The sequence below is a fragment of the Petaurus breviceps genome, unplaced genomic scaffold (assembly GCF_028583685.1).
Source record: "Petaurus breviceps papuanus isolate PSGF00001 unplaced genomic scaffold, PetGlider_PUasm1.0 214, whole genome shotgun sequence".
NCBI lineage: Eukaryota > Metazoa > Chordata > Mammalia > Diprotodontia > Petauridae > Petaurus > Petaurus breviceps.
In genome coordinates, this window is record NW_027185863.1 from 8,690,487 (window position 1) to 8,718,222 (window position 27,736).

Below are 27,736 nucleotides of genomic sequence, written 5' to 3' on the forward strand. Positions count from 1 at the left end.
TGATCATAAGGAATTCCCCTTTCTCCTGTTTTTCATAATCTCTTCCTAGGGCACCACCCCTGAATGGTGGTGAGATTGGACTAGAGATGGACTAAAGATTCACCCTGGTTGACAAAACCTCTCACCTTTTCTCAATTATCATCAATCACTATGAGAATCTAAGAAGCCAGAAAATGGAGAATGCTGCCTCTGTTACCATGGAATGAGGAAAGAAGTAGCCAGTCCTGTTACTGGATCTCACCTGGAAGCAAGATTTGGGTCAAGAAAAGATGTCCAGTCAAGTGCCTGTCCCTTTAATAGGAGGTGTGGATAAGTACAAATAGAGTTGTTGTGACTATATGGTTTGAATGTGAGATTTGTATCTCCCTCAAGCAAATTTTTACTATTGATCATAATGGAAGATAATGTGAATAATTTGAGTCCACAGACCATAGCACCATAGAACTAGAGCTGGAAAGGACCATCTAATCTAACCCCTTCATTTTACAGATGAGTAAACTGACACCCAGGGAGATCCAGTAATTTGCCAAAGATCACAAGGTAGTAAACAGTTCTGAAAGCTCATTTTAACCAATAGCTTAAACTTTCTTCCTTATCAAACTTTGAACTAAGCAGAATGATTTGAATTTAATCTTTTTTATTTTTCCACACCAATAGACAAATACCAATAGACAAATGAGCAGTGAAAAATGCTAAAATGCAAGTAAAGAAGGGGAAAATCCAATTGTTGGACTACCTTCACCAGGATGAACAAAAGTTAATGTGCCTATTCATTTCCAATACATCTCTTTCCCTCCAACTAGGTGTTTTTGTCTCTTACCCATCTCAATCAGCATCCCACAAAACTAATTGTTCTTAAATGTATTTCTTACGTCATTCTGAAATTCTATATGGGATATCCCCAAAGTCTTTAGCTTAAAATGCATTAAGACTTTGGGGACACCCTGTATTTTGTTATGATTATAATGATACACTGATTTTAAGTTCTAATTCTTGAAACTAAGGTAACTTAAAGCAAAATGCATGTATTTAAATATCCAAATTAATAGGATCCTTGAAATTATTGAAAAAAAAAACCCTGATTGCCCTAAACTTAGATTGTTACATCCCATATTTCTTTTTTTATTTTTTTTTCTTAAGCAATTGGGGTTAAGTACCTTGCTCAAGGTTACCCAGCCAGTTATTTTGTGTGGGTGCCAAGTATCTGAGGCCGGAACCAATCCCAGGTCTCCCAATGCCGGGGCTGGCGCTCTTACTCACTGCGCCACCTGGCCACCCCTACATCCCATATTTCTTAAAAACACAAATAGATCTTTAAAAAATACAATGATGGAAAAGCTTAACTTCTCCAAAACATTTCTATAATAAGAAATACAAAGGAATAAAATAGAGGAGTTTGGAAAAATATTTCTATAATTTAAAAAGCAACTCCCAAAACTCTGAAGATTTATGAAGTCAGTTATGCTCTCAGTCACTGAAATGTTTTACTATTAACTCTGAAGAAAGTCATCTGTGGCTCTATGAAAAATCTAAACACATGCATATGACGAGGGGGGGAAAGGATAGATATTTGTTAAGATACAAATAAAATGGATTTTTGAGTATATTAAATTTGGAAGAATCTATACCAGATGGCATGTTAAACTCTGCCCTCTGCTGCAAGTCCATCACTGTGTTGAATTATCCTGTCTTTTGTGGAAGATGAAACTGCTAACCCATAGTTGTTAAGGCTTGGGCTTTGAATTGCTTTTCCAGGAGTGGAGATGCATTTACACAGACCCATAAATGGTTTTACATAATTGCTCTTGTAGAATTATATGTGTGTGTGTGTGTGTGTGTGTGTGTGTGTATTGCAAGAATGTAACAACTGGTTTGCTCTAGGGCTGCATGTGTCTGTGGCCAAGGGATAGAGTAGGAAAGTCCACATGAAGAATAAATACATAATGCTGCCCTTAAAATGGTGTTATACTTCAATGCCCAACTCAAATCCAATCAATTCCATGAAACCTTCCCTTACAATCCTATCCACAGGAATCTTTCCTGCCTCAAAACTGATTGCACTTATATGAACCACTCATTTGGTACATAATCATTTTCTGCCTTACATTGTAGCAGCAGCTTGATACTGTATAGTGGGCAGAGTAAATCCCGCATCTACCACTTACTATCTATGTGACCATAGGCAAGTCAGTAAGGCAACAAGTGTTTATTAAACAATTACTCTGTTCCAGGCACTTTGCTAAGCAACACGGATACAAAAAAAAGGGGGGGGGGATTAGTAACAGTCCCTTATCTCAAGGAATATGTATTCTAACTATGAAAAAGCAGTAGCGTGCTTGCTGGAGCCAGCTTGTACTTTCAAAGTTAGCATTTATTTACACCCCAGAAATAGGCAAACATTCCAAATCAGGGCTTGATTTATTTTTGTTAATTTTCTAGACTTAAGAAAGTGATGGATGAAACGTTAATTTGTTTTGTTGTTGTTCAATCGTTTTAGTTGTGTCTGACTCTTTGCAACCCCATTTGGGGTTTTCTTGGCAAAGAGATTTGTCATTTCCTTCTCCAGTTCATTTTAGAGAGGAAGAAGCCAAAGCAAACAGAGTTAAGTGACTTGTCCAGAGTCATTTAACTAGGAAGTGTCTAAGGCCAGATTTGAATTCAGAAAGATGACTCTTGTGGGCTTCATGTCAGGCATCTTATCCACTGCACCACCTAGCAGCCTGATGTTAATAATGCAAGTTAAATTTTCAAATGTGTATTATAGGAATGTAAAATTTTAAGATCTTCCCTGCCCCTAGGCCCTTTGATAGCCTTAAGTGTACCTGGAGCCTATGGTGGGAGGCTTGTTTTTCAGGAGATACTTTTTGATGGGCAGTGGGTCAAGAGGGTGGTTACATTCTCTGAGCCATCAGAAGGCTATATACAATCCCTGATGTGAGGCTTTGCTTTGGGGCTCACTTTGAGAAGTGTTGTGTGGTTTGACCAGACAAGATTCTGGGCAGCCGTTGAGAGCCCCCTGGCTTTGAAAACCCAGATGTTGATGCTTCCCTCTCTGCTAACTGACAACATATTGATGTAATGGTTGGACAGTTGGGGGCCTGTCTGCTTGATCTGTTTGTTTCTCTGTCTTCTTGTAATTTCTGCTTGTAACCTCTGTATACTCTGAAGTTCGGGATGCTGACTTTTTCCCCTGAACTAGGTAAATGATATGTTTGATTGATTTAAGCAAGATTGTTAAACCATTTTGGGTTGCTTTCCTTTAGAAAAGCAGATCTAAAAACCTGTGTTGGCAGCCACCCTGGGGATGCTGGGGTGCTTGCTGCTACAATGTGTCATGTTTTTTTTTTTTCAGAGAGTTGGTTATTAAACATTTACCAGCATACCCCTGGAGAAATAAATAACTAGGTACATGGAAGACATGTACAGATTAGATGGAAAGTAAGGTGCATAGTTAATTGAATGCCCTTTTCATAAGGAGTAATGATGAAAAAAAGCAGAAGCATTTTTGTATGAAGGAAAATATTTATAGATTGTCAAATTATGTGAGATATTGCCACTTTTTTGGATCAAATGCTTTGATCCCTTGTATGAGTAGAAAAAAAGTTTTAATATAAACTAACTATATGTATAAAGCAACAGCTTTTAGACAACATTTTAGGCAGTTTTGGAAATTTGTGTAGATATGAAATGATTTTTAGGGAAACCTGGAAAGGCCTTGGAACTCACTGTCAATTATGTAGAGTGAGGTTTCTCTTGTATGGCAACTCCATGTTTTAAATAAGCTAATTAAAAACCTTATTAAAAACTAGATGAATGAGATTGTGATGAAAATTTCTTACATTTTTTTATAAATGTATTTTCTCTCTCTCCCCCTCCTTACAATTCCCCCCTCCCCTAACCCAACAACATCCTTACAAGAAGCACACATAGTGTAGTCCGGCAAATTCCCACACTGGCTGTGTTTCAAAAGGCACGCCTTGTTCTGCATTTTAAATTCATCGCCTCTCCAGGAGGAAGTGAGCGCCACGCTTTATCTTTTGTGAATTCACGGTTTATCACTGTATTATTGTTGATATTCTGTTTCTTAAATAAATTTAGTTATCCCAAGTATCCCTCTTTCTTCTCCTCCCAAGGATCCATCTCATATGAAAAACAGTATTTTTAGTGGGGAAGATGATCATTATAGCTAATCAGATATTCATTGAAAAAGTCTGAAAGAGGCGGCCAGGTGGCACAGTGAATAGAGCATGACCCTGGAATCAGGAGCACCTGTGTTCAAATCCGGCCTCAGACACTTAATACTTACTAGCCGTGTGACCTTGGGCAAGTCACTTAATCCCAATTGCCCTGCCTTCCCCCCTCCAAAAAGCAAAAAAAAAAAGTCTGAAAACATGTACACCTAGAGTTGGAGAAAGATAAAGATGAATTTCCTAAGGGCTTGCTGCTCCCTGCTACCACCTTACTAGCTCAAGGAGGAAAACCAGAGGGTGTTTGCAAACTACTTTGGTATTCTAGTGAACTGTGAGCTCCATTTTAATCCATTTTCATTTGGTTGATGTGAAGTGTTTGAGGCTGCATTTGAATTCAAGTCTTTCTAAGTCCAATTCTAAAACTCTCTGCTTCTCTACCTATTGCCTAAGCAAATTGAATTTTCCTCCCTCATTCCTTTTCTTGCCCATTTCTTACATGTATACCCACTTTCCACTATGGATACCATGTGCTTTGGTGTGAGGGTATGATCTTCCTGGGTTTATCTGTGTATTTGTGCCATATTATATATGTATTTGCCTTAATATATTAGTATATATATTTTTTTACCTTTTTATTAGGTAGTTATGTTTAAGATCTAAAAGTGTCATTAGTGTGAGCAGCTAGTTGTGTAAATATCACAGTGTGGATACACTGCCTTGTGAATGTCTAGTTGAATAGAGAGAAAACATTGGATAGGGGCTCAGGAACTAAAGTAGTGAGTATTTCCCCTCAACAGGTTTACCCCTAGGACCCTGAGAGAGTTGGAATACAAACCTGTGGTAATGGTTTATCTCTGGGAACTTAGAGCTGCTAGTGTGAGAATGAGTTGGGATAAGTCAATTAAACCTAAGGAGAAGTGGGGTATCTCACAAGCCTAGGTGGAAGATTAAACCACTGGTAGTACAGACATTAAAACTTATTGAACAGGGCTCTTCTGTAACATACTTTCCATATCATACTTCACGGACATTGGAATAGATCATGCCATTTCTAGTGCTATACTAGTACATATAAACCATACAGATTAAGGTGCTATGAAAGGAAAAGACATTAGCAGCTGGGGGATACTGTGAAAGGTCTCTCGTAAAGGTAATATTTGATCTGAGTCTTGAAAGAAGACAAGGAAACTAAGAAACAGAGGAGAGAGGGGCAGCATATTCAAGGCATGGGAACAGCCAATACAAAGATGGAAAAAACTGAGGCCCTTCACTGTGAACTTTCTTTCCCCCTCTTCTTCATGTCTCATCATTCAGATTCTTTCTGCCACTCTCTTCTCCTCTACCTATCTCACATAATGAGGTGACCCTATTCCCTACCAAGGCTGACCCCTTGTTCAAGGGATCCCATTCTATCCTGTCTTCTTCAACCAACTGCCCCCTTTGCCATCCCCACACTTTCACTTATTTTCAATCTCTCTACTGGTTCATTTCCTACTACCTACAAACATACTCATGTTTCTCCCATCCTCAAAAAAAAATTACTTGATCCCTAATAATTATGCCTATATATCTCTTCTGTCCTTCATAGTTAAACTCCTCAAAAAGGTCATCTACAATAGGTGCCTCCACTTTCTCTCCTCTCACTTAACCCCTTACAATCTGGCTTCTGACCTTATCATTCCACCAAAACTGCTCCCTCCAAAGTGTCTAATGATCTTAGTTGCCAAATCCAATGGCCTTTTCTCAAACCTCCTTGGCCTCTTTGGTCTTTGACATTTTGAGCACTCTCTCCTCCTTGATACTCTCTTCTATAGATTTTTAGGACACCACTTTCCTGGTTTTTCTCCTACCTATCTGACTTTTTCTCTGACTCCCTTTTGCTGAATCCTCTTCCAGATCACACTCTAACAGTAGCGGTTCCTCTGGGTTCTGTCCTGGGCCCTCTTCTCTTCTCCCTCTATACTGCTTCACTTGGTGATCTCATCCACTCCCATGGATTTAATTATCATTTCTATGCTGAAGACTCTCAAATCTGCTGCCCCAATCCCTCTGCTGACCTCCAATTTTTATAAACATGTATTTCTCTCTCTCTCTCTCTCTCTCTCTCTCTCTCTCTCTCTCCCCCTCCTCCCCCTCTCTCCCTCTTCCTCCCTCCCCCCCCCTCTCCCCCCTATCCCCCCCACCCCCTCACCCCACATAATCTAGCCAGGCAAATTCCCACACTGAAAAAAAATAATAAAACAAATTAAAAAAAAAAAAGGAAAAAAATTTCCCCCACTGACCATGTTTGAAAATGCCTTCATTTACATACCTTTCATACATCTCAAAGTGGATGTCCAGTAGACATCTTAAACTCAATGTGTCTAAAATGGAACTTACTATCTTCCTCCCTAAACCCTCCCCTCCACACCACCTTCCCTGTTACCACAATGAGCAACATCCTTTTCTCAGTCCCTCAGATTCACATCCTAGGAGTCATCCTGGATGCCTCACTATCACTATCCCCTATATCCAATCTGTTGCTAAAGCCCTAAACTTTCCCTCTGTGACATCTCTCAAATATGCCCCCTTCACTCCTCTGACACTGCCACCACTCTGACATCACCTCATGCCTTGATTATGGCAACAGTCTGCCAGCCCCAAGTCTATCCCCACTCCAATCTATCCTCCATTCATCTACTAAAGTGACTTTCCTAAAATGCAGGTTTGATCCTGTCATCACCATCCCCACCCCCTCAATAAACTCCAGTGGCTTCCCATTGCCTCCAGGATCAAATAAAAAATGATCTGTTTGGCATCTAAAGTCCTTCAAAATTTAGCCCCCTTATACCTTTCCAGCCTTTTTATACTTTATTCCTCAATACACACCCTTCAGTGCAGTGACACTGGCCACCTGGTTGTTCCACGAACAAGACACTCTGTCTCTCAGTTCCAGGCATTTTCTCATGTCTAGAACACACTCCCTTCTCTGCTCTGTTACTGACCTCCCTGGCTTCCTTTAAGTCCCAACTAAAATCCCACCTTCTACAGAAAGACTTCCCCAAACCCTCTTAATCCCAGTGCCTTTCCTCTGATACTGATTTCCTATTTACCTATATGAACAGATCGGAAGAGCGTCGTGTGAAAAAAAAAAAAAAACTCTCTGTCTCTCTCTCTCTGTGTGTGTCTCTCTCTGTGTCTCTCTCTCTCTCTGTATGTATGTATATTATATGTCTATATCTATATATGTATATGTATGTGGTCTCCCATTGGACTGTAAGAGTATAAATTCCTTTAGGGCAGAGACTATCTTTTGCCTCTTTTTGTTTCCCAAGTGCTTTGCACAGTGTCTGACACATAGTAGGTGCTTAATATTGCTTACTGATTGAAAAAGACGGAGTGTCACTTTCAAGGAACAGCAAGTAAGCTAGTAAAAGGAAGGTGGAGGGAGTAAAGCATAATAAGATTGGGAAGGTATGAAGGGGCCAGGCTATAAAGATCTTTAAATGCCAGAAGACTTCATATTTGATCTTGGAAGTAATAGGGGCTGACTAGAGCTTGTTATGGGGGAAGAAAGAGAAGGAAAAAAGAAGGTTATGTTTCCAGACATATGCTTTAGAAAAATCACCATGGTAATTGAGTGGAGATTGGACAGGAGTGGAGAGACAAAAAATGGAGAGACCAATTAGAAGCCTATGGCAATAATCCAAGTAGAAGGTAATAAGGAGCTTCATCTAGGACTGTGACTATATAAATGGAAAGAAAATATATACCAGGTATACTATGAAGACAGAAATAACAGTATTTGTCAATGGATTGATATATGGGATGGGTGAGAATGAGGAGTCAAGAATGATAACCAAGGTTTTGAGTGTGACTGGATGGATGAAGAGTAAGAGGGAAGTTCAAAAGCAGAGAGGGTTTAGTGGAGAAGACAATAAGTTCTGCTTTGGACATGTTAAGTTTAAGATGCCTATAGGGAATAAAGTTCAAAAGACCTAAGAAGGCAGCTGGAGTTGTGAGGCTGGTAGGGTGGAATACAAAGGTCTAGGAATCATCTGCACAGAAATGATCATCAAAGCCATGGAAGCTAACAAGATCACCAAGTGAGACGGGATAATGACCAATGCTGCAAAGAGCGCTTAAGGAGGATCAGGACTCAGAAAAGTCACTCAAACTTTGGAGCTTCAGTTATATGGTCTTTGAGATACATTCTTTTCTCCTTTGTGTGCCCTCCACCAAGGAAATTTTATCTAAATACCTTAATTGAAATAATCTATATAAAGTACTTAAACTTTAAAGTGCCATATAAATATCCACTATCACTATCATTTGTTCTTAATTAAATGTTAAGGTAGCTAAAGACATTCTCTGAATCTCCCAGTGGATTTAGTGACTTGTATATAACATGCTCCAAGAACATTTGTTCATTAGCTCAAGTTCTGAAATGAATCTGAGAAAGTAAGAATTACTTCTCGTGGATACTGGCAAATTCGAAGGACTGGAGCTCAAATGAGAGGCTGAAGTTACAGATGTATATTTTGGGGTAACCACCATAGACATTATAGCTAAATGAGTTCTCTAAGTAAAAATTAAATAACATGGCTATATCAGGGTATTACATTGCTATACCAAATAAAATTGTATGAATGTCTAGTGACTTTCTCTTCTTAGTGACATAGCAACTCACATAATTTCCAACCTTATTTCATACTTCCTATGAAGAATATTGTACAACACACTAAAGAAATCTTTAAAATATTTTATAAAAATGTATTTATTTGCTTTTTGGAGGGCAATTGAGGTTAAGTGACTTGCCCAAAGTCACATGGCTAGTGTGTCAAGTGTCTGAGGCCAGATTTGAACTTGGATCCTCCTGACTCCAGGGCCGGTGCTCTATTCACTGTGCTGCCTAGCTTCCCCCTTTTATAACAATTCAGCATAGCACTTGGATTAAACCCAAAATGTCTTTTTGGTGGACCAAAGTAAAGATTGTCACACAGCTTTTGCTAACAAACATCCAACTGCTTTGTTCATTTCTCAGTTTCCTCATCTGCAAAATGAGCTAGAGAAAGGAATGACAAACCACTCTAGTATCTTTGCCAAGGAAACGCTAAATGTGGTCAGAAAGAGTTAGACACTACTAAAGCCACTGGACAATAATGATAGCTTGATATTTTTCTTCTGAAAAATTGCATGTTCATTATCATTTGACCACTCACTGATTGCGGAATGTGTACTTAGTTTCAGAATGATTTTGTGCTTACATTTCAGTATTATATGTCAGCTGTTTGGGAAATTCATAATTTTTAAATGAATTCATCCTATTAAGAGCTAATTAAGAAACAAGTTGGAAGTTGTCCAGGTTCCCATTCCATTTAGATAGAAGTCAGATGATGAAAAGCAACAGGGGAAGCTTCTCCATGTTTATTATATTCCTTCTTTAACCACCAAGATGGCACTGTTGAGCAAGGCAGGCAGAGGACAACCTAACTTAGGGGGCTGTCTGTACATTTAACTCATTTGCTCCTCCCTTCACAAAAGTGTAGCTTTCTTTTCAAGTCCAGGTTGTTTGACAACCAAGCAAAAGGGGAAATAATTGCCTGCTTCTACTAACATCTATGACTTTACTGGCTCAAGTTTCAAGGGAATTTCCAGAGAAGAACTGCTTTCTCTCTTGAGGAAATTATTTTAAAAATTTTAAACTATCATTTCTCTTAATGCATGGTTCCAAACCCCCTTTGAAGAAGACAAATGATTTCCCTGACACTATTCTAAGAAGTAGAAACAAAAAGTGATTCAATAGAGAGGCATTCAGAAGGGTTTTTCAATTCTGGATTTTAATGAGAACATGTGAAGCTAGAATCTGGTTCCTCATTGGCCAATACTTATTACTTTCATCTGATTGGCTGTAGCCAATCAACACAAAGGAAAGAAAGGCAGGCAGGCAGAGAAAGAAAAATCAGGAAGAAAGGAAGTTCTTATATTTTGAACTGCCTTTTTTTTAATCTACCTCTCTTAACTCTAGTTCTGTCCTCTGGAGCTACAAAATAAATCTAATCTCTTTGGAAGACCTTCATATATTGGTAGAAAGCTATCATAGCTGTCCCTCCCTTTCTTCCTTATAAGCCAACCATTCCTGGCACATAATTTCTAGATCCTTAGAAATATTAGCCATGATTTCTATGTCTTTCAATTTGTCAATTCTACTCAAATGCGATATCTAGAACGATGCAGTCCCACAAATGTAATCTGATCAATGCCAATAAGCTGGAACTATAACTTTCCATGAACTGGGCACTATTTTCATATCTTAAAATTTCATTAGCTCTTTTTTGGTATACATGCCACAATGTTGGTTTATATTGAGTTTGCAATCATTTAAAACATTGTGGTCTTTTTCTCATGAGCTGCAGTTAAGCTAGGTCTTGCTCATCCTATATTTGTATAGTTTATTTTTTGAACCAAAGTGTGAGATTTTTTATGTATTAGTGTCACATTTCATGATTAGTTAGTATATCACTACAGCCCACCTAGTTAGACTAGGCTCCTTCCACTAGAGGGAGGAGGGGGACATATAGACAGAAACAACTAAAATCCAATGGATGCAGCTCCTGAAACCAAAGGAATTTCATTAACCCCAAGTTCAGCCTACTCATCATTGGTATATTCAAAAGTTTGGGGGCCTACCCTAGCAAGCTTAGGAGAATCTAGAAACTCTAGTTCTCACTATCCTCCCAAATAGTCACATACCTCAGTCACTCAAAATTAGTCTGCAGATCTGTGCTAGGGCTGATTTTGTGACTGCAATAGTTTTATTTCTTAGGATCAGAACAAGACTGAGACATGGGGTGGCAGTGAATTGGAAACAAATTTTCTCAGAACCATGTGTGTGCTCATCATAAGTGGTTAATATGCTATTACTACAGCCCCCAGTAAGATTAGTAATATGTAGCTGTTTCTCCTATTCCTTGAGATCCCAAAACAGACTAAAGCAAAATGGGTCATATGAATTTAATTAAATAAGTAATTACATTTAGCTTCAATTACAATTACTAATCGATCCAAGTCTCTTAGCACAACACCTGAGTAAGTTACAAAAATGAAAACTGGGCAGGCAGTTATTAGTCCATATTAAATTTATATTGCTACATAATAGAATAAAAATTCTTTTTGCAGAAATAATCTCAGGCATGTCACTGGTCCATTGGGTTGCATATTGGATATCTGGGGTCTAAAACTATACAATGAACATAGTAAAGAAAGATAAGCCTCTCTCCATTTCCTTTCATTCTGTTGCCTAAGATAGTAAGATCTAATGATATTTCATTTAAAAAGCAAACCATCATAATTAGGAAAAAATATTGAGAACAAAATCAATTATATAATTCTACAGCTTGAAAAAAGTAACTTAGTTTCATTTAAGTATGCAAACCGAAATACTGAAAACAAGGAATTTTATTTCTCTTATTTTTGTTGATATCTTCTGTTTTTGACAACATACCTGTTTCCAAACATATCCCTCCCTTTTCCCTTTCACCCACAAGTGTGCCTGTCTTTTTGTTGCCCCTAGAAAAATAACTATTTCTTTTATAATCTTTGCCAATTTGCAGGTGTAAGTTAAAATTTTAGAGTTCTATGATCTGCATTTCTCTTATTATTAGTGATTTGTGTGTGTGTGTATAATTCTTATCAGAGACATTTGATGCAATGAAGATTTTCCATTCTTATCCTGGCTTAACTGATAAGATATGTAAAATATCTTATCTTTTGTCATCACCCTTGTTTAGTCACAAATGTCCCTTCAGCCATAGGTGTGAACAGGACCTGATCCGATATTTTCATTTTTTAATGACGTATTTCAGATCACATTCATTTTGAATTTACTGTAGTATATGGTGTTAAGATGTTAGTCAAAACCTAATTTTTGTCAAACTTCTTCCCAGTTTTCCCAGCAGTTCTTGTCAAACACAGAGTTCTTCCCCATGTAATTTGTGTTCTCAGCTATATAACCAAACACTGGGTTAATGAATTTGATCATTTCTGATTTGTTCTTATGTAGTAAATATTCCACTGATATACTTTTCTATTTTTTAACCACTACCAAATAGTTTTTAATGATTACTGGTTCAAAATAATTCCTATTTCCCCTTTATTTTTACTTTTTTCAAATTTTCTATTGAGATTCTAGATCTTTTGTTACCCCACATTAATTCTGTTATTTTACCTAATTCTATAAAGCACTATCTTGACATAGCACCAAATCTGTAAATTATTTTAGGTAATGTGATTTTCTAAATCATACTAAATATGACTAAAATATGGGTAACATCCTTCCAATTATTTAAATATTTATTTAAAGAGTGTTTTAAAACTGTGTTGTTTGTGTAACTGGAGTGCCTACCCAACCTGTATTAGCACCTCACACCTTTTACCTGAGCATTTGGACACCTATTCACTCTCTACGCTGGTTCACTCACTCCAACCTTCCCTCAGTATGGCAGGTCTAAGTTTCCAGAGAAAGATCATCACCACCAGTTTATACTTAAATTCTCTCAAAGTCCTAGGGGTAAATGTTGAGAAAGAAAAGATTCTCCATAATAAGCACCCTAGCTCTCAAACCCCTAAATGTAAATATCTATTTACATAAGCCAGCCACTCAAAAAAATGACAAATGCTTAAACATAACCATTTACTTAGCAATAAGGCAAAAATAGTAGTAAAGTAATACCAGAGATACCTAAATATAAAGAAAGTGCATGAATAATAAAACATATCACAATCTACATATAAGCCTGAGACCTACTATACTCTCCCACCAATTTGCCCAATATTTGATGAAGAAAGGAAATTGGCAAGGAAACACACAAGGGAGAAAAACCTACATGCTCAAAGTAACTCCCAATTTTGGAATGTAGGCTCTAAAGTCATTGGGCCATTTAATACTTGCACCACAGAAAACTGTTGGGACTGCCTGTCTGGCTCATCAGTGTCATTTGGTGGCTACAGAAGAAATATAACAAACTTGGAGAAGACAGCTTTATACAACAGTGAACTGTGTTGTTCAGTAAATACTTATTAAAACTTCTGATTTGTTTCTAAATTAGCTCTTCTCAGGGTGACTTCACTCTTTCTTTTTTAATACTGTGCATTTCCAAAATAATTGACGTCCATATTGAGATTTATATAAAAATTATTCTAATAATCTAAATGGCCATTACTTATTTGTAATCCCTATAGTCTGGTATTTTTATTTAAAAAAACATTAAAAATTGGCAGGACTTTAAAAAATTTTCATTCTATATGAAAAAGAACTTAAAATGACAGTGCATTTCATGTCTTGAATACATTTTAGTAGGTTGACTTCCAGATATTTTATGAATTTTGTAGCTATTTTGTATTATTTCCTCCTAGACTGTCATATAGTTTATTTTGGTTCATTTTGTATTCTGCTACTTCAATGAAGCTACTGTCTCAATTAGTTTCTCTGAAGCTATATCTGAAGTTTTCTAAGCAAACCATCATATAATCTGCAAATAAAAATATTTTGTTTAATTTGTCATTGAAATTTCTAGATTGTATCAAATAACAGTGGGAAAAGGAGGTATCCTTGTCTAACTCCTATATTACTGAAAAGTTTCTAATGTTTGCACATTTTAAACAATGATAGCTTTTGGTATGATATATACATAATATGTATACACACACACACACACATATATATATACATACACATATAAAATCACATTTTAAAAAAGGCTCCTTCTATGACTACATGCTTTATAGGGTTTGGTGGTGTTTTTTTTTTTTAACATAAACAAGTATTGGATGTTATAAAAATTTTTCTGCTGCTATTGATATAATTAAGTGATATAAGTGGGGTTGAGTTTTTATACTATTGCTTTCCGACTGAAGAATCTTCCTTGTATCCATAGCATATTCCAATTTAGTGATAGCAAATAATTTTTTGGATATATTTCTGTCATCTTCTTGGTAAGGTCTCATTTGTCTCTTTGAATCTTGATTAAGGATATTATTCTTTTATAATTAGGCAATGAGGTGGCATAGTAGATAGAGCACTGGGCTTAGAATCAGGAAGACTCATCTTCATTTCAAATCTGGCCTCAGACATTTACTAGCTGTGTGACTCTGGGCAAGGCACTTAATTTTGCAACCTTCATCTATAAAATGAATTGGAGAAGGAAAAAGTAAACCACTCCAGTATCTTTGCCAACAAAAACCCCAAAGACAAATACAACTGAACAATGGTTCTTCTTTAGTTTAGACATTCTCTAACATAAGGACTTTTGGAATAATATTTTCTTTCTTAATTTTTGTGAATAATTTGTACACCATAGCAATTAAATTTTCTTTTAAAAAGTATAAAATTTCCTTGTTAATTCATCTGGATCAGTTTTTCTGTGGGACACTTTCGGGGGAGGGTGTGGGTGAGAGAACAGTTCCTCTATGGTTTGTTCAATTTAGTTTTCTGCAATGGAGTTTGAGATTTTTATTTACTGTTCCATAAAATATATGTATATGTATGTATATATATATATACACATATACATATATACACACACATATATAAGGCATTTCTTAAAACTTCAAAATTTACAAGCATATAAATGTGCATAGTAGGCCATTCTTTTTATTTCACATGGATTCCTTTTTTTTTTTTTGCAATTTTAATTGTCCTCTCTATTACCTGATTTGCTAAAGGTTTAATCAATTGCTACTTTTTTTTTGGAGGACAATTGGGGTTAAGTGACTTGCCCAAGGTCACATGGCTAATTTTTGTGTTGTGTCTGAGGCCACATTTGAACTCAGGTCCCCCTGACTCTAGGGCCAGTGCTCTATTCACTGCACCACCTAGCCACGCCCTATTGCTGCTCTTAAAAGAACTTTTTTTTTTTTTAAGCAATTGGGGTTAAGTAACTTGCTCAAGGTTACACGGCCAGGTGTTTCTGGGTGTGGTGCTAAGTATCTGAGCCTGGATTCGATCCCCAGGTCATCCCTATTCTGGGGCCGGTGCTCTTACTGCGCCACCTGGCCACCCCATTAAAAGAACTTTTTACAGGACTAAAGGACATAATCAAGGAATTGTATAATGGAAAGGGGAGACTAGTTAGTCATACGGTGAAATAAAGGGATGATAGATGGATGTTCAGAGTAATCTACTACTATCCTGAATATATCAGACAATAGGAAGGAATCAAACACAAGGGGCAGACACCCTGAAGCAATCTATTGATAAGTCATGGCTGAGAATCAAGGAGGATGGGGCAAGGACCAGTTAGTTAATGCACTCTACATCACTGGAGAGAATTCTTAAATTGATTCATTTGGATATTTTCAAAGAACTAATTTTTTTTATCATTGATATATCTAATTTTTATCATTGACATATCTGTTTTCCATCTACCTATTTCTTCTCTAATTTTCAAGATTCCTTCTTTTGTGCTAATTTTGGGTTTGCTCATTTTCTAGTTTTTTTAAACCACATATTCTGTTCTTTCATATTCTTTGTTTTTTATCTATTTTTTCAGATATTTTTCCTCCAAAGACTGCATTCCAGAAACTTTCATGTTGTTTCATTATTATGATTCTCTATCAAGTGGTATTGTTTCTATAATTTGTTCTTTAACCACTTATTGGATATGTTATCATTTAGTCTCCATTTAGATCTATATCTATTGCTTCTATTCCTGATTTTATTGTATGTGATCTTTAAATATGCCTTTACTATTTCTGCTTTTTTAAAAAGAAAAGTTATTTAATGTTTCTGTGTGCTCTGAAAACTAAAATTTATATAGCACTTTAAGGTTTGCATGGCATCTGCATGTATCATCTCATTTTGTACCCACAACACACAATAAGTAGATACTATTTTTATCATTTTAAGATAAGGAACTTGAGGCACACAAACACATTTACTAAGTGTCTGAGGCAGGATTCTATCTCAGATCTTACTGGCTTTATCCTCCATGCCACTTACTCTTACTACGTGGTGCTTAGAAGTAGGTATATTCTTCAATGATCCAAGAAAATTCCAAAAGACTCATGATGGAAAATGCTATGCACATCCAGAGAAAGAACTGATAGGGTCTGAATGCAGATTGAAGCAAACTATTTTCACTTTATTTTTTCATAGTTTTTTTTTCTTTTGTTCTGATTTTTCTTATAAAACATGACAAATATGAGCAAAATAGGTATATCCTTTATTCCATTCAGAAAACATAATTCAGGTATAGCTTCTCCAAAAGTTTGTTCATTTCTGTTTTTCCTTTTTGTTAGATTTGCCCAGTTCTGAGAAAGTAGCATTAAAGTTTTATGGTTACCATGTTACCACTACCATTTTGTGATTCAGTTAATTTTTCCTTTAGGTACATAGCTGCTATGCTGCCAGTTGCTGCATAGTTAGTACTGAAAATGGTTCAGTCTAGGTTTCCTTTAAGCATACGGTAGTTTCCCTATCTCTCTTTTTTTTTTTTTAAAGCAATCGGGGTTAAGTAACTTACTCAAGGTTACACGGCCAGGTGTTTCTGGGTGTGGTACTAAGTATCAGAGCCCGGATTCGATCCCAGGTCAGGGGCTCTTACTCCAGTGCTCTTACTCACTGAGCCACCTGGCCACCCCTATCTCTCTTAATTCTGCTCATTATTTTCACTTTTATACTTGTGGTGCCTGCTTTTTTTTTAGAACGATCTGATGTGTGACAAATTTTGTTCCCGTCTTTCTCTTCACTTAGTATGCAATCTTTTTTTTTTTTTAAAGATGTGTTCCTTGTATATTGCAAATTTGGGGGGTTGGGCTTTTTTTTTCAATATTTTTTCATTCATCTCACTGAACTATTTGATTCATTCACATTTAAATTAGTTAGGTTTGTGTTTTCCACAGTCTTCTTGTAAGTTAACACTTTATCCCTGTGAATAATTTTATTTGTTACTTTGATGCTACGTATATTCCCGCAAGTTGTTTCATCCCATCAAATTCCTTATTTAAATTGATCATTTCTCATTTTTTTCTCTTCAACATTAATGTAGTCAAATAGGTGGTTCAAAATCTTCCCTCCCCTCTAAAACTTTTCAGTTAACATTCTTTTGCTATATCCCTTTCCAAGTTTTCCTTTGTTTTATATTCTTTTTCTCTTCTAATTTATTCACAATTTTTTCCTGATTCTTAATAAGTACCAAATTTGAACTCCCACTTCTACTTGATATTGCTGTTGTAGCTCTTATGCCTTCCTCCCAATTTTCTGTTCTAACTCACTAAAAATCAACCTGGTTTCTTTCAATGGATGAAATTTCTATCGAGGATAATCCTATTAAGAGACCAACATTTGTTATGCAATTTAAGAGTCTTAGGAGAGTTGGCCAGTAGGGGTCACAAGCAAGACTTGGATAAGATCCTTTCTGTATCATTACTTGACATTTATCATCCATTACATAATAGATTCCTCACCTATTATGCTCTTCTGAAGTAATAGGATACAGCAATAATATAGTACATAAGTACAGTAAGCTAACATAATGAAATGGAAGTGTCTCAAGTCACAAGGACTGCTCCTATCCCCTGCCTTTGTCACAATGAATCTCCACTCCTCAAGTCATGTTATCCTATTACCTACCTCCCTGCCCCAAAACTCTGGGCAGTGGCTGGCTCTGAGGGACTCATATCTCCACTCCTGGGAGGGCGGGCAGGAGGGGGAAAGGACTTAAGTTCTAGTAGATGAAACCCTTTGTTAGAAAACGTTCTTAAATTGCCCTCCCACAAAACCTATTTTAAGGTTCCCAAGCATAACCTCCTTACCCAGTGAGAATGTTCAGTGGCATGTTTTTTTTACCCTTCTGAGCCAAGGACCTTCAACTCTCTATCAATCCCTCTTACCCATTACTTTTTGTCTCGTTCTTCCATAGTACCCACTTTGGCTGAGGCTAAAGGAACTGTCACTACCTACATATGATGAAGTATGCTACTTGTTTCCTCTTACATTCCCATTTGCCTAACTTTCTAATGTTATATCCTCCAATATAAAAGTTTTCAAAAAGGTCAAGGATATAGTCCATGGAGTATTAATTCTTTTCTTCTTTCCCATCTTCCAATTACACTCCCCTCGAAATTTTAGTCTCTTGGGTTCTTTTTGTCCCTTCATGAACTCTTCTTTCTTTTAGCCCATAGTTCAGTGTTTTTTGATAGCCTAAGTACATGATTTTTTAAAAAATTAATCATCTTATTCAATTTGCCTTTCTTCACTGCTGAAGTGTTTAAAGTAAAATTACCTGCTCACCTCTGGCATTCTGGGTTTTTTAGGAATGCCTCAATTTTTTTGCTGTTGAAGCAATCATCTTTCTTCATTGATGATTAGGTTTAACTTTGCAGGATGAATTTGGGGCGCTGTTTGAAGTCCTTTGCTTCCCATGATACTTTTATTTCATACTTGTAAGTTTTTCTTCAGACTGCTTATAAAATGTGTTGTTACTGAAAATGTGACATTTAACCATAACATACCTTGGAATGTGAAGCGCAGCATTTTTCTGTTGGCAATCTATGTATCTGTTTAATCGATTCCTTGCTGTCTCTATTCAAATGATCTGGACTTTATCCTGCAGAATTGTACTCAGGTTTTGTCTTGCTCTTCCAGGCCTCTATCTCTGTAAAGTTATCTTTGTGCACCTTTTCTTCAAGGCCAGTTATTTTGGTTTACATAAAATCCATGTTCTTGTAATTTCTGCTTCTATTCTTCCAAATCTACCTCCTCCTCAGTATGTGTTCCAAATGTGATATTCACTCACTCTGAGTTTGTTTACTTCTTCAGAGTAATTCTCCATGATGTTTGGAATTCTAGTCAAAATTTGAAACAAAATCTGTAGTTCTCATTTGTGGTAGAAGTACCATATGGGGAGACAAAAAGCAAGGAATAAAAGAACAGGAGGGTATATAGGAGGCTTGTTTGATAAGGGGGGCAGGGGTTCTGGAGTTAAGATAAATATTTATTACCCCATATACTATTATTATGCCATTTTCTCTATGTCAACTCTGAAAATCTGGCTTCACTTAATCCCTTGCTAAATCATACATACAGGGCTGTCAAACACAGTGTGGAACCAGGTAGTTCCCTGGTATTTTCCACTCCTCCTGTGCTCTACTTGTCACCTCTTAGGATTTATGATCAGGAGAGTGAACAGGAGTAATTCCTTAAGATTTCCCAGAATATACAAAAATAAATCATATTTCCCACAGACCTAAAATTCCAATCCAATCCAACAAGCATTTATTAAGCGCCTATGTGCAAGGTAATGGGGATACAAAGACAAAAGTAAAAAATCCCTGCCCACAAAGAGCTTACATTCTAGTGGAGGAATATGATATATAACATTGTACATTGCTGCTGTTCCTTCATAGACTTCTATTTCTAATATGTCAATAAAAATTTAAAACTTTTCCAAAACATATAAAAGAAAAAAATCCAATCATTAGTTTAGAAATGGTTCAAGATTTACAAATAATGCTGATTTACCTTCTGCATTATTAAATTCTCAAATTCCAAAATGACTTACATCTGTGAAAAAAACAAAACAAAAAAGATTCCAAGTGACTTAAAAAGTAAAATTTTTTTAAATAAAAAAAAGGGAAACTAGGGCATCTTCCCCTAATAACTAATCCATAATTATTGTCATTACCAAGCATTGTAAATTTTTTAAAGGACTTTTTTTTTGGTCCAGACTTGTGATTTTATGGGGCAAAGACACTTGCTCTACCAAAGCAGACTAGCAATTGTTCTACAATTTAGTCTCTTTGTGGCCTGGGGGCACAACATTGGGAGGCTGTTATGACTGGCCCAGGTTTACATGTGTCAGATGTGAGACCTGAACAGCTTCCTGACTCCAAGGCCACCTCTCTACCCATTCATAATATGCTTCCTCTCAACTTGAACTTCGTTTCACAAAAAGGTAAATTTCACTGCATATCTAAGAATATGTGTAAAGTTATAATTAAATGGAATGTATATAACTTTTCATGATGTATTATACACAGAGAAGAAATTCAAGGAATTCAACCCATCTGGAATATCCAGTATGAATTTATTGATTTGTAAGATAGGCACATGAACAGATACTCTAAAAATCTTGGAAAGTTTTTTTCTCTATACTACTACCGACACAAACTAAACATCATACAACCTTTTCAACTCTTCTACTTATTCAACTAAACTACTTAATTGGCTAAAAGAGCAACACTTTCAAAGGTTGATTTTAGTAGATAAAATTTTGAAGTAAATAATACATAATTTTCAAAATTAGGTTTGCTCTTCAGGTGGAGGGGGAGGTGGAGGTGGTGGAGGAGGGGGTGGGGGTGGGGGTGGAGGAGGAGGCTCAATAGTTTCCATAAGCTTCTTATTAGCCTCTTCATTGTGACGATTTTGACAATGGGTTAAATGTTTCTTAAAGCCTCTTGGGAAATTTGATTCAAAATTACATCGAGGACACTTAAGTAAACTTTGCCCATGAGCTGCAACATGATTTTTAAGGAGAGATTCCAAAAGAAAAGCCTTCCCACATATTGTACATTTATACGGGCTATGAACATTATGCTTGTTAACTAAATGATGCAAAACAGCACCTTTTTTCATAGCACGACAGCAACAGATTTTGCAAAAATATTTTCCTTTTCCACGTTTCATATATTTTGCTATCTCCTCTTCAGAGATAAAAGCCTCCTTCTCATCTGTAAACTGCAGTATGCTTTTTGGCTGATCAGTAACATCCATTTTCTCTTTAGTGAAATCAACAGATTCCACATCAACTTGTTCTTGATCACTGTTAGATTCCTGGCCCTTTAAATCTAGGAAATCTAAATCTACTTTTCCACATTCACTGCTACTAAGCTCTGCATCAGAGTTCTCTTGGTTATCTTTCTTGAGCTTCTTTTGACAAGGATATAATGCATCTTCCTGAGCCAAAATATCATCTTTTTGATCATCCATGGCCTCTGTGTGGACATCATACTCACTAGATTCAACTAATTTCTGAGATTCAGGGTAAATAGCAACAGATTTGGGAAGCTCAGAAAAAGGGGTATGTTTCCTTGATTCTGAGAAGAGAGCCCGTTTGCGGGGCTCAGAAGATGGTATGGTTTTGGGGGACTCAGGGAAAAGGGCAGATTTTCGGGGGTCAACATCACCAGAAATCATAGGTTTTCGAGTCTCTGAAGCCATTTTAGAAGGTTCAGATGACCCAGGAGGACCAGGTTTCCGGGATTCAGGGAAGACGGGTTTCTGAGGTTCAAGAAAAAAAGACGACTTCCAGACATCTGGAGACCCAGGAGGTAAAGCCTTCGGGGATTCAGTAAAATCATTAGAGGCAGGTTTCCATGACTCTCCAGAAATAGAAGGTTTCCACTGATCAGAAGAAACCTTCCAGAGTTCTGGGGATACGGAAGATTTCTGGTGATCAGGAGACATAGAAGGGCCTGATTTTCGGAGCTCAGGTGACAATGGGGGACCTGACTTACGGAGTTCAGATAATCCTGGAGGTCCTGACTTACGAAGGTCGGGGGACAGTGGGGGAACTGCCTTGCGAATATCGGGGGATAGTGGGGGACCTGACTTTCGGAGCTCAGGGGATAAAGGAGGGCCTGCTTTTCGAGCTTCAGGGGACAGTGAGGGACTTATTTTACGGAGCTCAGGGGACAATGGCGGACCTGTTTTACGGGGTTCAGGGGACAGTGGGGGACCTGGCATACGGAGTTCAGGTGACAATGGAGGACCTGCTTTCCTGGCCTCTGGGGATAATGGGGGGCCTATCTTCCGGGCCTCAGGAGATGAGGGAGCTGGTTTACGAGCTTCTGGGGATGAAGGACTTGGTTTACGAGCCTCAGGGGACAATGGGGGACCAGTCTTACGGGTCTCTGGGGAAGAGGGACCTGGCTTCCAGAGTTCAGGTGACATAGGAGATGTCTTTCGAAGTTCTGGTGGTCCAGGCTTCCAGGCCTCAGGAGATGTGGTAGATTTCCATGAACCAGGTGATACAGGCAAAGGCTTCCAGGATCCAGGTGACATAGGTGGACTTGGCTTCCAAGGGCCAGGTGATAGAGGTAAAGGTTTCCAAGGTCCAGGTGATACTGAAGGAGCAGGCTTATTAGTAGGCTTCCAAGGTCCAGGTGATGCCGAAGGAGGAGGTTTCCAAGGTCTAGGGGATGTAGATACCACAGGCTTCCAAGGTCCTGGTGATACTGCTGGGGCTGGCCTTCTTGGCTCGGGGGACACAGCAGGTGATGGCTTCCAAGACTCGGGAGAAACAGCTGGTGATGGCCTCCTAGGTTCAGGAGATTCAGTCAGCGCTGGTTTCTGGGATTCAGGAGATGAACTTGGAGATGATCCCCAAGGCTCAGGGGAGGAAGCTAGAACTGGTTCTTGTGGCTCAGGGGAAGTTGACAAAGGAGTTCTCAATGTCTCTGTAAAATGAGAGAGCTTCTGGGACAAGGGATTAGCAACAGGAGACTTCTGTGGCTCAGGAGATACAGAAGTAAGTTTCTGTGGTTCCAAAGAAGCCAGAGGGACAAGTTCTGGGGATTCTGGAGAAGGAACAGGGGAAGGTTTCTGAGACTCAGAAAGGACAGGTTTTTGAGGGTCAGGGCTGGCAACAGAAAGTTTCTGTGACTCCACAGAAACAACAGAAGCAGTTTTATGGAGCTCTGGAGAACTAGCAGGGGTAGTATGAGGTGATTCTGAAGATTGAACAGGAGCAGATTTCTGTGACTCTGTTGAAAAAACAGGCACGGATTTCTGATTCTCAGATGAATTAGACATTTTCTGGGACTCTGCGAAGAGAGGGGTTTTCACAGGTTCTGTCTCCTTATCCAACTGTTTTTTCTGTTTATCATCCCACTTATCTTTTACTGAATGTTGGGATGTAATGTGATAGTACACATTGCAGTACATTTTGCTGGTAAAGAAACATTTATGGCAGTGAAATAACTTTGCGGTTTTCTGGTAAAATATCATTTTACCTAACCCACCAGCATCCATTTCATCACAATACTCTGGATGGATGGTACCCATATGGATTTGTACATTTTCATAATCTGTGCCTTTGAAACTGCAGTGATCACATTCCAAACGTTCTGGTTGTTTACGAAGTTCTGGGAATACTTCCATTTTTAAAAAATCTGTTACAACTTGCACAGGTCCTTTGAAATCACGTCAATGTTGCTGCAATAAAGTAAAAACCAGTTGAGTTATCATAATGTATACTCGTATAATATTTTATTATTTGAATGCAATTCTCCTCAACCCATTCAAGTTACATAATTACAAATAACAAAAAAATACTTGGGATACATTTGCCAGATGTACAATCTCAGCAAAGATTACTAGGATCTCAAAAAACCATTGACTCTGTTTCTTTGATTAGACTTATGTGATTCTCAAAAACCACACTGCCTCAACACAATGATTTTAGAGCACCAGGTGACAAATGTTGAAACAAAATTCAAAATGTTTTAGAGTTATTGTCTAAAGAATACAAATAAGTGTTTTATATTTCCAGTCTTCGTCAAAAAGCATCAAATAATCTAGATGTTAACTTGAAAAAGGTGGTAACCTTTAAAAGATAATTCCACAGATCTAGAATGACCCTCCAAGGAATCTTTCCATGTAGCATGATGACTGTTACCAATACTGAAACATTACATGTCTTCTCTCCAAGTTTAACCCCTGAAACACAGAGTATGGACAACAAAAGGGGGTTAGTTTCATTATAAGCATAATGATCAAATACAGAATGATCTTATTTGCCTGTGAAACAATGAAAATTTTCTCTCATCACCTATGTGCCACTTTTAACTAAAATATTCAAATATCATTACTAAGAAATTTCACAAATGAACATAGAGCTGCATTAAGTATATAACAAAATGTGTTCTTTTAATTAAAATGTAAGACCAAATGTATAGGTTTTCATGTTGCTGAATGTTTTTGGAATAATATCTTAAAATCTTTCAGTTTTGCATTAAGTTTTAGTGAATCAAAAAATTCCTATTAATCAAAAAATTCCTGTTACTGACAGTGGCATCATGTGTAAACTATATACTACAGGTGTTTTTTTTTTTTTTTACTTTCCTGAAGTACAGAAGGATATATGTCACCTGAGAGAACTGGAGAGAGTTTTCTTCAAGAGCATTAATTCTTTTCCCCACATTTCCCCTTTAATTTTTGTAGTTCTCCCTGGCATTATCCAAAATTTTGGAAAAATACTTTAGTTCTTCATTCTTCCCTATAATGAATACAACAAATAAAAGAAATCTGTGATACACTTCAGTCTTAAATATGGGTAGAACACAACCCCAAAATCAATAGCCCCCAAGTATCTTTGACCCAAACCAAGCAGAAATAGTGTTAAATTAGTAACATCAGGTTTTTCCAACATGTTAATAAGTTTTACATTTTTTTTCTTTTTCCTCTTGACTTTTCCCCCTTCTTTGTTACAAAGAATCTCTATCTGAGAAGAGGAGGTAAAAAAAGGATATAGGGGAAAATCTAGGGAAAATCCGTAAAAAAAAAAAACCCAAAAGATATCAAGAAAAGCTTTATTTTAAAACCAATATACACTCAAAGTGGAAAACTATTTCATAGATCTAGAGATAGAAAAGACTTCAAATGTCATTCCATACTTCAACCCTTCAATTTATAGATGAGGAAACTGGGGTCCAGGAATATGAAATTCCTTGCCTGAGAACAAACACTGGTAAGGATCAGAAGCAGGATTTGAACATAAAGCCTTTTGACCTCAGTAAAAGTACTCTTTCTTTCCTTGTACCATTTTGCTTCCAATGCCATTCTTATAATAATGCCTTAAATTAAGTGGAGATGTCACATTTCAATAAACCACCCTAGCTATCAATTGCTTTAGAGTATTCAGAGCTTTAACTGTATCCAAATAACCTATAATTTAGGAGTCATTTTGGGAACTGTAAGACTGTACAAATAGAAGTTCCTTCAAATAACCCTGGACCAAAACTGCTGAACATCTCTGGGCCTCAGTTTCTCCAACTGTAAAAAGGGTTTGAACCATGTAACACCTAAGGTCCCTTCAAACTCTAAAACTATGATCCTATAAATCTGCAATGACAGAAGTGGTCCCTATGAATGAAACTGTGGCTACCTGATCAGCACTGCCCTCTCCACATCTGACCACCTAAGCAACTTGCCCAGGTTTTACTTGTGCCATGTAGCGATCTGTTACTTCCATAACCAACCTGTAAGCTTCCTTCAGTTTGACTAAAGAACCTGTATGGTACATTTTTACCTACTTTCTCAATTGAATAAGCAAAACATACAGATAAGGCAGTATATTATTTAGTGGGAAAAGCACTTAATGTAGAATCAAAGGACTTGGGTTTGAACCTGAGCTCTACTACTGGCTACTCTTGCAACCTGTTTCCTCTCCTATAAAGTGAGGATATTGGATAATTTGATTTCTAAAGTCCATGGTGGCTCCAAATCCTATGACATCTAATTCTAAAACAAAAAATATCAAAAGCATTCAAAAATAGCTTCAGACCATCATTTGTCCTAACTTCATATTTTCTCTGTATAGTTTAATCCTTACATATATGCCCTACTTTTTGCAATCGATAATTTATACTCACACACTGCAATTTTCTTCTCCTTCCTATGTCCCAATTCTGCAACTCTCACTATTGTTAACTACTGAAACAAGAGTCTCTATAATCCAATATGGGTTAAATAAAAAACTCCATGTATTTTCCATTTTCCAAAGGATCTAGTATGTTGCTCAGCAGATATCTGGAGGAATAACCCCCCCCCCCCAAGGCTGCTTACTCAGCAATAAAAAAGGCAATATAACACACTAACACATGAAAAGATGTATTTCATAAAAGCAACCTGGAAACCCATGCCTCAAATTACCTTGTTTTTACTTCTCTATGCACCTTTTGTACCCTAGGGAAAAAGTAAGATCCTTGAAGGGAGAACTTCTTCATCCTGTATCTATATCACTAATATTCTGCCCACAGAGAGCACCCTAATGTTTTAATTCAATTCCCTATTCCCCCTTAATATTGTCCCTTGGCCTGTCTGCCACAATTTAGCCCTTCTCACTCTACTCACATTCACCATCTTCTCTATTTCTACCTTTAACCCTGTTTATTCCTGTTTCTAACAAGACCTAGCAATTAACACCACAATGCAAAACCCAGGGAGCTCTTAAACTCTAATGCCACTTTTCTCCCATTTTCCACCTACCATTCCCTATTCCAACCACCCACCTTGGATGTACCAGTCTTTGCTTGCTATCACTTCACGTTCCCATCCTGGCTTGTCAAACTTTATTCTCAACTTTTATACCCCCTTTTTAGACCTCCATCTCTCTTTGAAGGTCAGCCTATCACTCAATTACCTTTCAGATTTCCAGAGACTCTAAATTAATCCCAACTTCAACTCTTCTATCCCACCTCCCCGCCCCCCCAGCAATTATCACTAAATACCTCAATCTTTTAAAGTCCTCTGACCAATCTCCAAATCTCTCCCATTATGTTTACCTGCTGCCCACATTTTTTGGTTCTACTCTTCAAACCCTGGGAGCTGTCACTTTAAAGACTTCAGAGTCTTTTTTCTTTTCATACAAAGGTCAAGTACTAAATGACTCACTGTCTGGCTGTGTGCGCTCCTAAGAGTTGCCCACACATTTCTATAAGCATTCTGCAACTGAAAGTCAGTCAGGTAAAATTCTACAAATAAGGAGTCCACAGAGCAAGAAGGGAATAAGGGAACTGAACACAGCAAATCAAACTTATTCTGTATTAAATATATGTCTCCAGTACTTTCATACATGCAATACATTGTAACCCCTCCAAAAAATATAATGCATTATGCAAAGATTTCAGAAATACAAAGATTCTGGATTATAAAAGACAAAAAATATCAAGATTCAAAAGAAAAGAAAGGTAAGTAAAATGAATGCCAATGGAATAAGGCTTAACAAATTCAAAGCAAATTCTCCTAAGGTAGGGGAGAGGCCAGGAAAAACAAATTTGAGAAAAGATGATGAGACAAGATTGTTGCTAGAAGAAATTACACAGCAGGTTATGAAAGAAATCTTACCAGATGCCTCAAAACTGGTTCTCAAAGACCCAAATATCCTACATGGCCTTTTTAGCTAAGCCACAGAGTAGCTGGCCATCACCTTGCATAGAGAAGCAAACATGAAGGATGAGGAGTTGAACCTGAAAAAGCAGACAGAGAAGGGAGAATCAGACTGCATCTTTGTTTCATTTTAAAACACTGGATTCAATTCCTTGCCCCCCCCTTTTTTTATTGGGCCCACTATAGATTTGTTATCTCATTTCAGTTGTAGCATCTGTCTACTTGTCCTGAATGGATTCTCTATTCCACTTACCACAGTAGCTATTCCAATCCTTCTCTTCTCTTCAAACAGCCCATGGCACTCTTCTCCCCACACTCTCACTTGAGGATCTTGTCTCATACTTCATTGAAATAAAGAAGCTGATTGCTCCCTGGTTCTCCTAATTTCATACCCTTCTGA

General features: G+C 37.4%; 1 protein-coding gene across 4 annotated transcripts in view; it reads right to left on the reverse strand.

The window, feature by feature from the left end:
- The window catches only part of CHAMP1 (chromosome alignment maintaining phosphoprotein 1), a 133,634-nt gene that overhangs the window by 96,494 nt on the left and 9,404 nt on the right, over positions 1 to 27,736 (reverse strand). The window contains exons 2-5 of one of the 4 annotated variants that reach the window (XM_069094048.1): positions 27,295 to 27,416; positions 24,318 to 24,445; positions 23,774 to 23,886; positions 19,421 to 23,382 (exon numbers count right to left, since the gene is read on the reverse strand). In XM_069094048.1, the coding sequence (XP_068950149.1) occupies positions 20,470 to 23,328 (2,859 nt within the window). In that variant the 5' untranslated portion in view covers positions 23,329 to 23,382; positions 23,774 to 23,886; positions 24,318 to 24,445; positions 27,295 to 27,416 and the 3' untranslated portion in view covers positions 19,421 to 20,469. Of the gene's footprint in view, positions 1 to 19,420; positions 23,383 to 23,773; positions 23,887 to 24,317; positions 24,446 to 27,294; positions 27,417 to 27,736 lie in introns of those variants that run through there. The other 3 variants (XM_069094049.1, XM_069094050.1, XR_011169429.1) reach the window with 3 other exon arrangements.